The 15,731-nt window shown below is 38.5% G+C and overlaps 2 protein-coding genes across 3 annotated transcripts in view; one reads left to right on the forward strand and one right to left on the reverse strand.

Annotated features, from left to right (window-relative positions):
• The window catches only part of cdk19 (cyclin-dependent kinase 19), a 53,360-nt gene extending 46,639 nt beyond the window's left edge, over window positions 1-6,721 (reverse strand). Inside the window, exons 1-2 of one of the 2 annotated variants that reach the window (XM_052534846.1) lie at window positions 6,449-6,721; window positions 1,824-1,899 (exon numbers count right to left, since the gene is read on the reverse strand). In XM_052534846.1, the coding sequence (XP_052390806.1) occupies window positions 1,824-1,899; window positions 6,449-6,576 (204 nt within the window). In that variant the 5' untranslated portion in view covers window positions 6,577-6,721. The remainder of the gene's footprint in view (window positions 1-1,823; window positions 1,900-6,448) is intronic. The other variant, XM_052534847.1, reaches the window with a different exon arrangement.
• A 563-nt stretch (window positions 6,722-7,284) lies between these two features.
• On the forward strand, window positions 7,285-15,722 carry LOC127938320 (S-adenosylmethionine decarboxylase proenzyme-like). Its single transcript, XM_052534854.1, has 9 exons — window positions 7,285-7,606; window positions 9,888-9,974; window positions 10,695-10,821; window positions 11,049-11,151; window positions 12,260-12,302; window positions 12,536-12,680; window positions 12,884-12,976; window positions 13,060-13,215; window positions 13,364-15,722. The coding sequence occupies exons 1-9, from the start codon at window positions 7,497-7,499 to the stop codon at window positions 13,502-13,504; spliced, it is 1,005 nt and encodes a 334-aa protein (XP_052390814.1). The 5' UTR covers window positions 7,285-7,496; the 3' UTR covers window positions 13,505-15,722.
• The last annotated feature ends 9 nt before the right edge of the window (window positions 15,723-15,731 follow it).

Below are 15,731 nucleotides of genomic sequence, written 5' to 3' on the forward strand. Positions count from 1 at the left end.
TGTTGAGTTCCACAAGTCTCTGTACTGGGACCGAAGGTATTTTTCCAGTTACACCAGACTAGTTGCTTCTGTTGTCACTTCACTACACTGCTCATACTACACTCCTGTATCTAGCTCTGTGATCATAGTATCAGACATCTCAAACAAGCCCTAGGCAATGAATGTATGCATGTTTGTCGTAGATCAGATTCATTGCATTCTACTGCGAACCAAGTTCAGGATTTTACTGCATCAAGTTAATTCTTACAAACCAACAGAACGGTTGAGTCACCAGCCACATTCACAAAACACCTCTTTGAAGAATTCACTGTTACAAGGCTTTAACAAGCATTTCAGTCATTTTTGGTATGAAGACATAGGCAAAGAAGATAATAAATTGTAACAAGTTTTGAAGAAATTACAGAAAGTTTAGTTTAACATAAAGTTAACACACAAAACTATGAAAGTTTATCATGAATTCAGTCATGCCGGCTTCACACTTTCAGATAGAAAGAAAATATGTTCAGGAAAAACATGACAACACAGTTTTAATTTTGTGTCAGTCATATGATAATAAATGCACTTTTGTCGTGTGATTGTGGGAGAGTAAAGCTGATTTGTGTGACCCAAGGAACGTCTTTAAAGGCTGCTGCAGAAATTAGGAACAACGTTTTCCATTATTATGCTTACAGCTGTGGTCAGGATTTTTGGCACCCTTAGTAAATATGAACAAAGAAGCCTGTGAAAATAAATCTGCTTTGTTAATCCTTTTGATCTTTTATTTAAATAAATAAATTAATTAAAAAAAAAAAAAAAAATCACAGAAATCTAACCTTTCATTGAATTAAAACAACTGAAAATAGTGGGAAATCTCATTATTATTAATATATATATGAATTATATAATTTATATATATTGTCTGTTACACACCGGCCACAATTAATGGCACACTTTTATTCAATACTTTTTGTAAGGCAAAAGGTAATTTTCATGTTCGTGTTCCCCCTGGTGTGATAAACATTGTAAATATGAATGGGAATACACTTCAGATATATTTGAATATAATTGATTATAATTTCTAGGGGTATCAAAAATTGATAATAACATTTACTTAATAATGTGACCCCCCCACACACTTTCATTTGTCTTAATTGTTGAAAGGTTAGATTTATTTCATTTTTATGAAAGATCAAAAAGGAAGGATAAACAGTACAGATTTATTATCACAGGCTTCTTTGTTCATTTTTACCAATGTGCCAAAAATTCTGACACCAGATTGTATCTGCATCAGTTTAAAGGGAAACTCAACTACTATCTGCCAAAGTCAACTTAATCGAACTCTACTTCATCCCTACATTGCTTTCCACCACACAGAGAGCAAATCAGCTTTAACAGCCAGGGGTCAAATCTGGATTTCTGAAGTGGGGGAGTCCAAAGATCATGAGTTTAATCAAGTGCCCTTGACAAAACTAAATACGACCCTCTTAACCTTAAAGGAAGATTCAAAGCTATTTTTGCAAGTACCAAGTAAAAGTGTAAGGCTTTAGTTGATCTCAGTTACACACAGAGCGGTGGGTAAAGTATTCTATCATTCTAATGTCGAGATAACACACACACACACACACACACACACATATATATATATATATATAGTAGCCATTTAAGAATTATATTTTTGAAACAGTGTTAAAGTTGCATTAATTCATTGCAGTTATAGAACACAGAGCTGCAAACTTGCTGGATTCCTCTGTTAATAAATTACTGTATACATATTTTTAGTTAAAAAAAATTTTTTTAAAAGATAAAATTAGTTAAAAATAATGTGTTGCTTTTCAGTAACTCACAGCGATTTCCCTGCAGGCAGACATGGAAATACCAGTGCCTTCTATCTGTTTCAGTGCATACTCCTTCTCATCCTTCCTGTAGAAACACAAACACAACATTACTGAAGGGAGGAAAAACATCCACGCACAGACAGTTAATACACATTTACTATATTAAATAACCCATAACTCTATTTACATGAGAAACTCTAATAAACAATTATCTATTGTATTTCAGTATATTATATTTAAGATTATTTTTTAAATGATAAGGTAATGAAAGTATTTACCATTAACAATAATTAATTTACACAATCATGTTCTTTCATTTTTGCTAATATCAAAAATTTATTTTTCTAACAATAATATTTAATTACAATAAATGATGGTGGCGTGATATTGATTTTACAGAATTAAATAATAACCAAGCTATGCGAAATTTACAAACAATGTGATGTGAAAAGTTATTTACTTACTGCAGTAAAACAAACACAAATATTCACAGTCAGCAAGTCAAAGAAAATTTATTAATTTAGAAAATACACATGCATACATTTTGCCTTTCAAAATGTCAAACTTATCGATATAAACACTTTTAAATAGGCTTTATCAGAGTTCATGATTCTACCAAAAAACTGACCTGTGAACCAATTTCTATCTTGTAATACTGATGTCTGAAGCAATATTTGTTCATATTTCTCCTCTACTCGTGGCTATTTATTTATTGCTAATCAGGCAACTAGAATTAACTAAATATTAAATATCCATTTTCTCCAAACTAACAATGATTTTAAACCAATTGACAAAAAGATAATTTCAGTAGATGTACAAAGCCCACCTCAAGTTGACACAGGTGTAGTTCATTAATGAAAGATAAGTCTCACACTGTAAAGAATAAGTGTAATTTAACTGTAAAATATGTAAAAGCGTTAGGAAAAAAACTGTAAATATGTTAACAGTAACTGTAAAAGGTCTAACCACACATTTCATGTAATTTTACAGTAAAATGCTGTGAATCTTCATGTTAATCTTAATGAGGTGCTTGTTACCTCATTTAACTACTTCTTTAATCAGTTTAAATAAAGAACTGCTCTCTGAGCTGGTTGTCACTTTAATTAGACTGAATAAGCTCTTTTGCACCACAATCATTTTATCTGCACTGTTTTACATTTTTTTAGTTGTATATTATTTTTAATCTGTATTTATCTGTATTTTCATGCTCTACTTTGTGTTATCTGTGTGTATCTGCTGTACATGTGGAAGAATTGACAATAAAGCAAACTTTGACTTAATTGTACAGTTTTTAGAAAAAAAAAATCAATGTATAATTTAGTTTACAGTCAAAAACTGTAAACTAATATTCCCAGAATTCCCTGCATGACACTCCACATTTGAAATTATTATTTGTTTAAATAGGCAAAGCTACTTGTGATAAACTTTGATTCTTCATCTGGCTTTCTCTTTCACCACCTGCATTATTATAATGGGTTCAGTATGTTATAGGAACAAAACAGAGTTTAACAGCGTTGTGCGTTGTTCGACTTACTGCTTTACATTGAATTGTTCTTGTTTGTAAATTACAGTTTTATACAGTTTTTGGCCGTAAATGTGTTTACAGTTTTTCTGTATTTGTTTATAAAATTATTCTGGCAACCACAGAATGTTTCAATATGCCATAATTTACAAAACAATATCTATACTTTTATCATTTTAAAAATAAACACAGTGAACCATTTAAAATGCAAAGTTAACGTTCTAAAAAATAAACAACATGGAATTATTCAGATGCAGTGGTTCTGGATTGTTTTTAAATTATAATAAAACATTATTATAATATCACCAGCGGTTGTCTGCCCATCTGGTGGTCAGTTAAACAAATGTTGTTGTGTCAGACTTTATTCTGGCTTTACACGGTTTACCCATCTTTATACATCCTTCTGATAGAAATATGCATTTAGCAACCTATCATCAAACATCTTTCTAGAAAACAAACCAACAAAAAAGTTCCAAGCGATAAAAGCTTTAAAAAGAAGTTAAAGCAACATGTTAAAGTGTTTGTTACCAAATAAAATGCATTACGTTAATAATTAGAAGCATACTTTTATTTCTTTAAGCACAAGATTGTATCAATATAATATAAACTGAAGGTGTGGGGGTCACATTTACTCTTGTTTTGAGACTTTCACAGATTAATTAACAAACAATCAGTAATTTGAGTTGAGGGCAACATATTTCCTCAAGCAGATCTCACAACGGTTTCACACTGTTCCCCTCGCTGACGAACTGAAAACTGCTTGCTTTGTGACGTTAGCGTGAATTGTGATTCATACATCACAGCACTACTGACAACAGACTAATAGACAGTTCTCCAAAAACACCTTTATATAAAATGTTCACCATTAAATAAATGCTGATGCAACACTGTCCAATCAAGCGCAGCTCATTACCTACAGCTGGTGTAAGCTTCACTCCTGCAGCACTAACCACTGGCCCAATCAAGCCTAATAACTAAATCTGTTATACTCTTCTGTATCATCTCATTATTTTCCTCCTGCAGTTCAGATATTGCCATTTAGACAACTTACACATGACCAATTGGAGCAATATGCACACACACAAAAAAAAAAAACCTGACAATGTGCAATGAGCGGCACTGATCATCCGAACAAATAGATAAATCACACACGTACATCACCAGCATATCTTTCATCTGCTCCTCGTGATATGATCACAAGAATGACTTCAAAAGAGTGAGCCGTTTCTAAACCGCATAATATAATGTCAAAGTTCCTCTAGAGCGGTTAAACCCAAAAAAGTAAAGAGATAGACCTGCTGATGTTTAAGTGTTTCTGTAATGTTGAAGAGGCAACGTGAATGAGGTCTATAGTGGATGTTTCTCGGCTCAATGCACAATAACGGAGCTTAAGTCAGTGCAGTGAAATGCAACTCATTACACGTTCACTGCATTTACATGAAAACGAAGTGAGAACCTCTTTTAAATGTATGCCATAATTCAATATTAAACACTGGTCTTAACTCACAAATACAGACTGGAATGTACACATATCTGAGCTGATGTAGCCTAGCTTAAAACAAACAAAGGGCAGTCATGGTGTCAAATAAGTGTCATACAGAAAACCCCGGCCTCAGAAACGCTCCTTTTAACCATTTCCTGGACAGCTAACAAGCAATGAAGATAAACTGATTTATTAACTTTACATTAAATCATTTAGCAGACGCTTTTATCTAAAGCGACTTTAATACAAATGAGGACAATTGAAGCAATCAAAAAACAACAAAAGAGCAATGATATATAAGTGCTATAACAAGTCTCGGTTATTATATTAAGATTCTTCCATGAGTGGTTATACATGCTTTTGAAATTAAAAATGCAACTAGAAAAAAAAAAAAAAAAAAAACTGAGATACACCAAAAACTAAAGGAAGATAAAAGTTTTGACTTTCTTCAACTTACTGAAACAATCTGCAGATTAAACAGCAGCTCTGGTGTCCCACAGAATCAAAAGACATGCAGTGTAGACGTGCATACATATGAGTGCATAGTCTTGAATGTATAAGATGAACTACTAGTCGAGGGAAGTCAACTTAAACTTCCTGTTGTGAACCAGCATTCAATGTAAGCAAAGGCAGATACTGTGATCATGTTCTTGGTTGATGGAGATCTGAAATACTGCTGCATTCACTTCAACATTAAAGACAATTGTCATCAAGTTGTTTCAAACCTGTATAAGCTTCTTTCTTCTACTCAACACGAAAGAAGAAAACTCTGAAGAATGTGAGTAACTAAACAGCTGATAGTTTTTGCTGATTCCTCTGTACTTTCCTTACTACTGGAAATCAATGTTGACCATTAACTGTCCAGTTATGCACACTGATCAAAACATTTTCTTTTGTTCATATTACTTCTGAGTGAGTGATGTGTAGCTGAGTATGGTGGTGACCCACACCCATCCAAGTGCACACACACACACACACACACACACACGAGACTCAAACCTGTGACCTTTGGGTAACAAACGTGACACTGACCATTAGGCCACGACTGCCCTGCCCTGCCCCTGATGTGATTTCTGTAATAGGATTGATTCAATATTCTATTACATAACAATTCTGTGATAGTCTATGAACATTAAGCTGTGCACCACGAAATCATTTCCCATGAGGCTTGCAGATGAAGGAGAGTAACTGAAGCATGCAATCACCTCACAGTTACTACAGTATTTATGTCAGCGTGACAGCATTTTCATGATCAGAGATTATTGGGTCTGTGGAACCTGCTCATAAATGCATAAATGAACACATGAACTCCTGTACAACTGAATATATGAAGACGCACACTGCTTGACAACATAAGCATATGAACTCCTCTACAAGTGAGCATGCTGTGTAGACTCCAGCACACATGAACACATGAACAGGTAAACACGTGAACAGGTAAACACGTGAACAGGTAAACACGCATCACGCTGGTTTGGGGGTGGACCGTTAGAAGTGCGTCCATGAAAACAAAAACAATAACACAGAGCTGAGATAACGCCACGATTCAACTGATGCATCTGAACATCCAGCACACACACGCACACATTAGAGTGAGTGAAACGCGTCCATCAAACGCGTGTGTCTTACCCGTCTTTACGCTTCGCTTTATAAACATGCCCGTATGTGCCGCGACCCACTTTACAACCTTCATATTCAAACAGATCTTCCACTCTTTCCCTCTCGGCGGCGAGCTTCGTTTTGAAGTCGTGGTCCATTTTAACCCATAAATATTTCTTAATTTACAATAAAATAAAATATTAATTATTACATGCATTAATTAAATGATCCGATCGTTTTATTACCCCACCATTTCCTTGTTTGGGATTTTGGTCGGCTCCGCTTAATGGTCACGTGTTCGATGACGTATTTTATTGTGGCAGATTGCCCTATGGGACATGTAGTGTGCTTCGATCAACCCAACGGTTTGAATTAACGACGATAGAACGTTTGTGAACTACAACGCGCAAAACGGGACGTTCGACGTCGTTCTTTCGTCGTTCCACTCCCTTTCAAATTGTTGTGACAGTTGGAATATACATTGGCATTAGCTGTCATTTAAATAGAAGTACAATAATAACTTGTGTCCTCAAAACGTTTAAAGTACTATAACACAGTGAATTAAAGGTGTAAAATACCCGAGCAAACCATATTTTTTCTTCAACAGACTAGTAAACAAACTGGCACCAGTTCCCTGTGCACTGACGCAGCGTTATAGCAAACACAAATGTTTATTCGTCTAACCGAGCACAACAAGCTGATCTACTGCAGTGTGAACTCATACCTTTACGCAACCGCCAATTTTTATTGACAACAGTTACAGCCAATCGTTGCTTGACATGAGGGCGGCATCTTAGCCGTGATTGGCAACGACGAGGATGACGTCAGCGGGTATGTTATAAAAGCTCCGCGCAGGCTGCCATTCTGCGCTTACACAGTATGGCCGGCGATATTAGCTAACATTTGCCCACGGTATTCTCTGTAAAAGGGAAGACGGTTAAAAAACCAAGGCAACTACATCTGGACTGCTCAAGGACTTTAACTAAGCTAATAAATTATAACAACCAACAAATAACACATTTAACTGAAATTCCACCCGACGGTTTAATTTCTGTTGTTGGAGTCTGTTTGTCTCGCGATGGAAGAGAGCAGTGCACACTTCTTCGAGGGGACCGAGAAGCTCCTGGAGGTGTGGTTCTCCCGAGAAGACGAAGGCAAAGGGACCGGGGATCTGCGCACTATCCCCAGGTGGGTGACTCCGATCGACCCGCAGCTGGGACTGGATTAAAACGAGGCAGATTTAGTAATTCACGACAATCAGTCGCTTTAATCGTGCTGTACACCTGTCCGAACCGTGGCGTGGCGTTAGTAATGTCCTTCTGGTAGTTCTGAGGGGACGAGTCTGACACCCGAGGCGTGAGCAGCACTTCTGGCCTTTTTGACACCATCCCCCTTTACTCTCATTCATTTGAGCTGTCAGGACACGAGCTCAAGCTCGATCTCTAGAGGCTTTATTTATTGCTTGCTTAAACTATTCCGAGTCGTTATGAACAACGTTAACAACTCTTAATATCGCTCTGCAATTATCACTCGTCATTCGAGTCGTGGCTCTGTGTTTCGCCTTATTTGGACGAGCGCTGATTGTGTCTGAATCAGTTATTGGTGAGCTGTGAGTGCTGATGGATTGATTAGCCGGCGGCTACAGCTAGCTGATACGGCGCCACTGCAACCAACCACACATTTATCCATCAGTGCTGGAGTGCGTCTGTCCACATCAACGCATTCCGGACGAAAACATTCGCAATTGCTGTTGAGCGCACTGCAAGCGCGCTCTATTTTTGGTTAGTGTCATGGCGGTTGATCTGCACTGCAGGCTCCATGTGAAAGTCACGAGGCTGCGTCACACGTCGTAAGTTCCGCCCTTGGTCGTTAGCTCCGGTCGCTCATTGGTGGGTATTAAATGTGCGCACTGCGCGGACAGAGCTGGTTAGATGACAACAGCAGAAACTACTGCGCATGCGCACATCAATAATAGCGTAGTTTTTCTCACACTGTGCCTCAATAATTACTTTTTTTGCTTTAGGGGTAGGTGTAGACGTTTGTTAAACACAATCTAAGAGGTAGAAAATCCGATTTATTATTGATATGAAACTTCTTAAAATAATAAACACTCACTAATATTTGTGCATTATCATGTGTCACTGCTAGATAGATATCATATTAATGTAATAATTGATTGATAGCAACTTCTTCAGTTTTATATAGTAAAATATTATTAGACAAATAGCATCATGGTGATGCCACTGCAGTTTCCAAAACAAGACATTAACGTCCCCCCCCCCCCCCCCCCATAAAATGTTATGGATCTTGTACTTTATTTTTATAAGGTACAATATTGTCTAGTGTATTAATAATCTGAAGTTAGTTAAAGTCATCTTCCAGCTCCTATAGAAGATAACCTTACATTACAGTTCTGATGTATCTATAGTGTCCTGCGGGAACTGAAAGCTGATCTCTGTGGTTCCTCTGAATGAATGATGAGGGCTATTAGTTTACTCCAGGAAAGCGCTAACACTAGTAGAAAGAGAGTCGTTTCCAAATCCGTCCCTTACAGCATGAGCAAGCACTTTATCATATCAGCTAGCATTCTGTGTCCTTGATACACACAATCTAATCATAGTTTCACAGTTTGAGTGAAAAAAACAATCAAAATATTTTGCTGACCTTTATTTCGAGACGTTGCTCAGTGTTTCTCTTGTTCGTCAGATCGGGTTCATCTGGCTCTAAACTACTTTAAATCATTTGTTCAAGCGCTTCACACTGGATCTCACAGCTCTGTGTTTTCAGCACTTTACCAACTAATACTAGCACTTATCTTTTCTATTCTTAAAAAAAAAGATCAAAACCGCCATGTGTTCTGTACTAGACTTACTGAGACGTGTATTATACTGTTGTATTTCTCTCCTTGGTGTGATTGTTTCTATTGTACACATTTGTAAGTTGCTCTGGATAAAAGCGTCTGCTAAATGACTAAATGTGAATGTAATGATTAAATGTTGAGTGGTGTGTGACTGAGACGAGTGGATAAATGCTCCGCTGCGCTGATTGTTCATATAACGAACATTAAACCTTATCGTTTTAATCGCCCAGCATTTGTTGTAGTAGGGAGAATCATGTAAAATCTGATCATTATTGCAAAGTAAACCCTGGTTTTATTTATGGTCTTGAATGCCATCTCCTTGCAATAAACTGGATCCAAATGTGAAATCTGAGCTCTACGACACGAGTTCAACATAGCCGATGATCTCAGAGACGCAACATGAAATCCATCCAATCAGAGTTTTTTAATATAATTAATCAGTTATTCATGCTTTCCAGAAAATGTGACCGATTCTAAATTTGTTGGAAATGTCATCGTTTCTGTGTTTAGTTGTTTTTCACATATAAAAAGTTCCCTATTCAGAGTCGTGTTAAAAATGTTTCCTAATAACAAAGGGATCTAATCAATTCTCTCTCTGTGCATTTTCAGATTTGAGTGGGACAAACTCCTGGAGAATGTGCATTGTTTGATTATAAGTGTGACAAAGACTGACAAGCAGGAAGCTTATATACTCAGGTGAGCTGTTGACCCGTGTGTGCATCTGTCCTCCGAGCCAGTAATCAAACCAGCAACAACACAGCCCACGCTGATTTACAGATCCGCTGTGAATATTGTGCTTTTCAGAAGTTAGAGGAGTTGCAAGTATTGTTTGATGATGTTTTACAGGTGTGAAAGCTCAAATGACCTAGTGGGCTTAAAGCCTGTGTACTGTTTGCACACTGACCTTACACTCACAACTGATCAGCACACAGTAGCATTACAGCTCAGAGATGCTCGAAAGATGATCCGATTAAGATGAACTTTCACAGTCGTGGGGGTTAATGATTCAGTGCTGAGTAAATCTAAGAGTAAAGGGGGAATTCAGAGCTATTCTGGGCTGTCTGGAGAGAAAAAAGCTGGATGGATTTGTACTTTCTTAAATGTTGTTGAAATGGCTTTAAAGTTCCTTGAGAGTAAAAGGTCAAACAAGGAAGAATACCTAATAATTAGCACCGTTTTATTCACTATTATAGCCACCAGAGACACTTCTGAATGTCAAAAATGCAACCGTTTTGAGCCCATTCATTGAAATTAAGTTCAAGTGAACGTGTTCCTAAATCATCTTAACTCTATAAGCATTTTTCTTACTGGAAACTGAGCAATGGTTTGAAGTGTTAACCACTGACTCCTACATGATTCTCTCTCGCTCTCTCACTCTCTCTCTCTCTCTCTCTCTCTCTCTCTCTCTCTCTCTAGTGAGAGTAGCATGTTTGTCTCCAAGAGACGTTTCATTTTGAAGACATGCGGAACCACCCTCTTACTGCAGGCACTGGTGCCACTGCTGGAGCTGGCTCGTGAGTACTGCGGCTTTGATGCCATCGAGGTACGACACACACACACACACACACACACACACACACTCAGGTGCATGGTCAGGGAAGGGTTTATGACGCATCATCTGAAGCCGCTGTATATATAAAAACATTAAAAGCTCTGTCTACACATGATTTTGTTTACACATGATGTCATAGATTAATCATTGGCTGTATTCCGCACAAAGTATGGTTATGAAAATGTGACGTGATCTTCTCATTTTATGTTTCCTTTCAGAATTTCTTTTATTCTCGTAAAAATTTTATGAAGCCCACCCATCAAGAGTTCCCTCACCGCAACTTCCAGGAGGAAGTCGAGTTCCTCAGCCAGATTTTTCCAAGTACGGTTTCACACCATTACATTTTTTTACAAAAATTATGCATACGTTATGAATTAAATGTTAATAAATTAGTATTGTCTGCAGGGGCTGATTTAGTGATTTGAGGTCCCCAGGCACAGTTTAGGAATCGGGCCCTATATGTTTGCACACATTTATGTAGATCATCCTCGAGGTTCCTTCTGTGTTGTGATGCTTGCTGCTGCACAATGATGCCCCACAGTTGGTCCAATGCTTCTACATTTTTCATCTGCGTGTTATAATGGCTTTTTAATACTGAAGACCACCAAATGGCAATTGATGTACAGTTGAGACTTGAAACATTTTTTTTAAGAAAAGATACGAGTGGGAAGTATAAATTATGATATTAACTTAAAACGGGGTTATGTGGGTGGATTTTCGCGTTGGTCTGAACAAAAACTGCAGACGGGATTATTGAAAATGCACATTGATTCTCTGCCAGCAGGAGGCGCTTCTGGAACATCAGAAATACAGCGGTTTCCCCGGCAACGGCTGTAAACAAAGCAGCGCTGCTCATAAACGCTACTTTATCAGATAAAATTAAAATGCCACCTAAACTTTTCTGAAGACAGTCGGTACCCTTCAGAGAGTGCTTCATATAAAAACTTAAATTACTGAGAATGAGAAAAACATATAGCCTGTACTGAGAAGAAAAGTCCAGTAAGGAGTTACCAGAGTAAGCCTGTGTGCCAAAGACTGTCTAATTCTAAACTTCAAAATACAACTTTTTTTTTTTTTTTTTTTTGATTTTTAAATACAAATTTAAATGAAAAAAAATAATGAAATGGAATTTATACATTTACCCACCTAAGGATTACATCAGCCAGATAAGTCACCACCTACTCTGGTCCTTTAGCTTCAGATGCATGATATTTTAATTTGCTACAAGCAGGATACACGAGAAGTGTTCAACTCGAACACGCAGACAGCTGTGGTGATAAACACTGTTAAAACCAACCATTCTCAGGTCATCTCGTATATGAAAAGCATTTTAGAGGGTTTTTGGGGGCCCAAGGCGGTCGCCTGACTTTGCATAATAGGTAAGTCTGCGTCTGATTTTAAAGTTAGATGTATTTTTGTTTTTGTGCAGATGGAGCAGCCTACTGTATGGGACGTCTGAACTCAGACTGCTGGTGAGCTTCCTACAATCTACATCTGACCGCACAGTAATGATCATTAGTAAATGTTTTTTTCACTGTCAGGAAGGCCACATTTTAGCATTGATAAGTGTGGTTTGTTTTATGAAATCGTCTCATAAATGATTAAATACTGCTGTTCCAATCAAACTGTTTGATTAATTTGTTGTTTGGGGGAAAAAGCCTGATTTAGATGCCATCTCCATGTTGTTCTCCGTTCTGTCCTGAAGGTATCTGTTCACGCTGGAGCTGCCAGAGTTTTGGGAGAACAAGCAGGCGGACCAGACCCTAGAAGTTCTGATGAGTGACCTCGACCCGGCGGTGATGGACCAGTTCTTCATGAAAGACGGTGTTTCTGCTAATGATGTCACTCGTGTACGAATCCTGCTCAAAACTTCTGCTCTAGAGTCTCGTTTGTGTGCTTATATTTCTGAAATGACCACTAACTGCCAGCTTAAACTACTACTAACATTTCAGAAAGCACTGTGTCATCGTTGAAGTGCCATGGTTTATGCATGCGCACCGCAGTAGTGTTTTTTGTGAGCGTGTCTTCAGTGTTGTCGGTGTTGTCTTCACAGATGAGTGGAATTTGTGACCTGGTTCCAGGTTCAGTGATCGACGCCACACTGTTCAACCCTTGTGGATACTCCATGAATGGAATGAAAACGGATGTGAGGACACATTTAATGCTGGTTGTTTCTTAGTGAGAAAGTCTTTCTGTTCTGCAGCATGATTGAGATTGGTGTCTTTCTAGGGAACTTACTGGACGATTCACATCACCCCCGAACCGGAGTTCTCCTATGTCAGCTTTGAAACCAACCTCTCCCAGACGTCTTATGACGAGCTTATCCGCAAAGTCGTGAATGTCTTCAAACCAGGGAAATTTGTGACCACACTTTTCGTCAATCAGGTACATTGTTACACAACTAATCAACAACTAATCCGTTTCTTCCTTGCTCTGATTGGCAGCTTCAACACTTGACTTACCCGTCAGTGGCTTCCAGTGTAAACCTTGTGATTCGGATGTATTCACACTCTTCTCATTTAATTCCCAACAGAGCTCCAAATGCCGCAGCGTTTTCACTTCGGCTCAGAGGCTGGAGGGCTACCGTCTGCTGGACCGTCAGCTGGCCAGCTTCAACGACTACAACTTCGTCTTCACCAGTTACGGCAAGAGCCGCCAGCAGAAGCAGAGCTGAACCTCCCAAATGAAGAAGCGTAGAAAGAAACCCTGCCGCTGCTGGCGTGGTCTCGTAGCGGAGAGACGGCGTCTGTGCGTGGTGTCTTCTGGCTGCCGATCTTCCCTGAGTTTATCATTTATGCATACTTGTACCTGTGACGTAGATATCGTGCATGAAAGCTCCTCTCGTGTCTCTGTAGATATTCTAGCCCATTCTTGCTGTGATCTTGAAGTGCATGTAGAGCTCTTGAACATGGTCACACCATCCCAGAACATGCAACGCTCCCTTCCCTTCCTGCAGGTGTCCCCTCGCATCCCCCACAGACAGGGTTTCCGACCTCACTAGACGAGGACCCTGACGTGCTCAGATCTCGTCTTTTACTGATACTCACCTGTGTTTTATAGAAGGTTTGCGAGAAAGTAGTTTCGGTTTATTTAATTTCCTTTGATTTGATTTAAATACACGTTATGATGATTATTTAAAATTGGATTGCAACTCATTTTTTAAGTATGCGTTCATCTCCGCGGTGTACAGCTGTCTAAATTACTGTGACTGAAGATATCCTGAAGACAAACTTAAAGTATTCCCGCTCCATCTTTTCTTTAACCCTGCAGACAGCGGTCTTTATTCGGCGTGCTAGAGAAGCCAATGTGAACGTGAAGTTGAGTAACTTGAAGCCTGCTCTGCTTTTAGAAACTCTTTTGGAAAACACATCTCTTTGAATAAACTGATCCATTCTGTTTGAAGAGACTAAAAATACTCGTTCTGATTTTCTTCCTCCGCTTCGCAAGTACCAGAGAAGTGAATGTTTCACAAGATGAGTTACTTCACTGTTGCCTTACGTCTCAACTACATATAGTCTGCAATATATAGCCATTATGGTGAAAGTCAACTGTTGTCTTCCTTTCCTCAAATAAAATGGCCTTTAACATGAATGTGAACATTAGTTAGTTGAAAGGTGTTCAATAAAAGAAGAATAAATGAATGTTTCTGAATAATGTAGTAAGAGTAGAAGAAGCCATGAAGTGTGTGTGTGGGAGAAAGAGGGAATGGTGTTTCCGTCCGTCGTTTCGGTCATTGTGAAGGACCCTGGGGCTGTCCAGCGCAGAGCCTGCTCAATGCACGCCTTTGAATTGAAACAGTTGGACAGACACTTTGCTTTCGTGTGCCGATCGCACAGCAAAGCAGTTTTCTTGTTCTAAACCAAACGAGTTCTCTCTTTGACTCTACAGTAAGCACACAATAGGCGCGCACTGATCTGAGCTCGTCAGGGCTGACCCGGATCATTCCACACCTGACTAAAGTGCAGTTTTAATGATTTTTTTTTTTTTTACAGTAGATTTGTACACCTCTCCAGATCATGCCCTCTTTGTGTTTTTTTTTTTCCGACATGTGCTATTGCACGCAACAGGATGACCGTGCAGTCTTTCTGCTTCAGCCATTTGTAAAGTCCAGGTTTCATTTCTGTTCGTACGATGTAACCAGCTTTGCTCATTGGTCCTGAGTGTGATGAGCAGTGGGTGTGGTCTTTAATCCCGCCCCCCACCACCCTCATGCTGGTGTAGTTGTGAGGAGGAGGATGTTTTTGTTACGTCTTGATCTGTTTGTGAAATCTTTTCTTCTAGAAGGTCATGCCCAAAACGGCAGGTCTCCCTACAGAATGCCTATTAATGAATGTCTCTGTAAATGCGGCTCAAGGTCAAGGGTCAGCTGGATGTTTACAATTGTAGTTATATATATATATATATATATAAAAAAAAATTAAATTTGATTTAACAGACCGTATAGGTGTCAGATGTGGACCACTGCTTGTCCATCATCACATATCACACTTAGTCCTTTTTTTTAGGTGAAAGGGTGTTAGTTTCAAACCTTTTTCTGGTCTTTATTTGTGGGATTTATACATTATACACGAGTAGAGGGGGGAGACATTGATGTTGCGGACCAACTATATATATATATAAATTTTATTTTTATCTTTTTCTGACCCTGTTCTAACCTGAGGAGTGACCTATTCCGATAATTTGGACCTTTTTTCCTCTTTCTACTAGTTCTTCACAGCCTGTGTGGGTTTGGAAGAACACTATAGAAAATGTTCTGTCGTGGGATTTTCACAGGAAGTTAAGGGCAAACTTTGCTGTTCCAATTCACTTGCTATTTCCTTGGTTGTTCAAGATGTGCTAAATATATCTGTACTAAGAGCTTGATGCTTTCAATAAAGATAACTATAAGCTGAGTACTTCTC

The sequence above is a fragment of the Carassius gibelio genome, chromosome A20 (assembly GCF_023724105.1).
Source record: "Carassius gibelio isolate Cgi1373 ecotype wild population from Czech Republic chromosome A20, carGib1.2-hapl.c, whole genome shotgun sequence".
Taxonomy (NCBI): Eukaryota; Metazoa; Chordata; class Actinopteri; order Cypriniformes; family Cyprinidae; genus Carassius; species Carassius gibelio.

Excerpts from the sequence above, each read along its gene's own strand:
- LOC127938320 (XM_052534854.1), top strand. The coding sequence starts at position 7,497 with ATGGAAGAGAGCAGTGCACACTTCTTCGAGGGGACCGAGAAGCTCCTG. Across the intron at positions 7,607-9,887 it reads GATCTGCGCACTATCCCCAG|ATTTGAGTGGGACAAACTCC; the intron begins GTGGGTGACTCC and ends GTGCATTTTCAG. Across the intron at positions 12,977-13,059 it reads TGAATGGAATGAAAACGGAT|GGAACTTACTGGACGATTCA; the intron begins GTGAGGACACAT and ends GTGTCTTTCTAG.